The sequence below is a fragment of the Corvus brachyrhynchos genome, unplaced genomic scaffold (assembly GCF_000691975.1).
Source record: "Corvus brachyrhynchos isolate BGI_N302 unplaced genomic scaffold, ASM69197v1 scaffold543, whole genome shotgun sequence".
Taxonomy (NCBI): Eukaryota; Metazoa; Chordata; class Aves; order Passeriformes; family Corvidae; genus Corvus; species Corvus brachyrhynchos.
Genome location: NW_008237236.1, coordinates 179,433 through 179,968, shown reverse-complemented (window position 1 = coordinate 179,968; position 536 = coordinate 179,433). Strand labels below are relative to the sequence as shown.

The following is a 536-nucleotide window of genomic DNA, read 5'->3' as shown; positions in this document are numbered from 1 at the left end:
GGTCCCAGGGGTTCTGGGAAGTCCTGTGAGGGGTTTTGGGGGGGTTCTGAGAGGTCCTGGAGGGTCCTGAGGGGTCTGGGGGTGTCCTCACGTCCCCCTGATGTCCCCGTGTCCCCCCTCAGCAAATCATGAAGGACAAGTGGATCAACATCGGCTATGAGGGGGACGAGCTGACGCCCTACACGGAGCCGCAGGAGGACTTTGGGGACACCAAACGCATCGGTGAGGGACGCGGGGACCGCGGGGGACAGCGGTGACGCCCCGCTGGCGCGGTGACAGCGCCGTGTGTCCCCCCCAGAGGTGATGGTGGGCATGGGGTACACGAGGGAGGAGATCAAGGAGGCGCTGAGCACCCACAAGTACAACGAGGTGACGGCCACCTACCTGCTGCTGGGGCGCCGGGGAGAGGTGGGTGACAGCAGGGACATTGGGGACATGGGGACGGCGGGGACATTGAGGGGATTGGGGGGTCAGGGGGACCTTGGGGACATCGGGGACATTGAGGGCAATGGGGAGGATACGGGGACATGGGGACA

The 536-nt window shown here is 65.5% G+C and overlaps 1 protein-coding gene across 1 annotated transcript in view; it reads left to right on the top strand.

Annotated features, from left to right (window-relative positions):
* LOC103612509 (MAP/microtubule affinity-regulating kinase 4) overlaps positions 1–432 on the top strand; it is a gene marked incomplete at its 3' end in the record, with an annotated part of 2,271 nt that extends 1,839 nt beyond the window's left edge. Inside the window, 2 exon segments of the mRNA XM_017729564.1 lie at positions 123–222; positions 299–432. Of these exon segments, the coding sequence (XP_017585053.1) occupies positions 123–222; positions 299–432 (234 nt within the window).
* Positions 433–536: the final 104 nt, after the last annotated feature.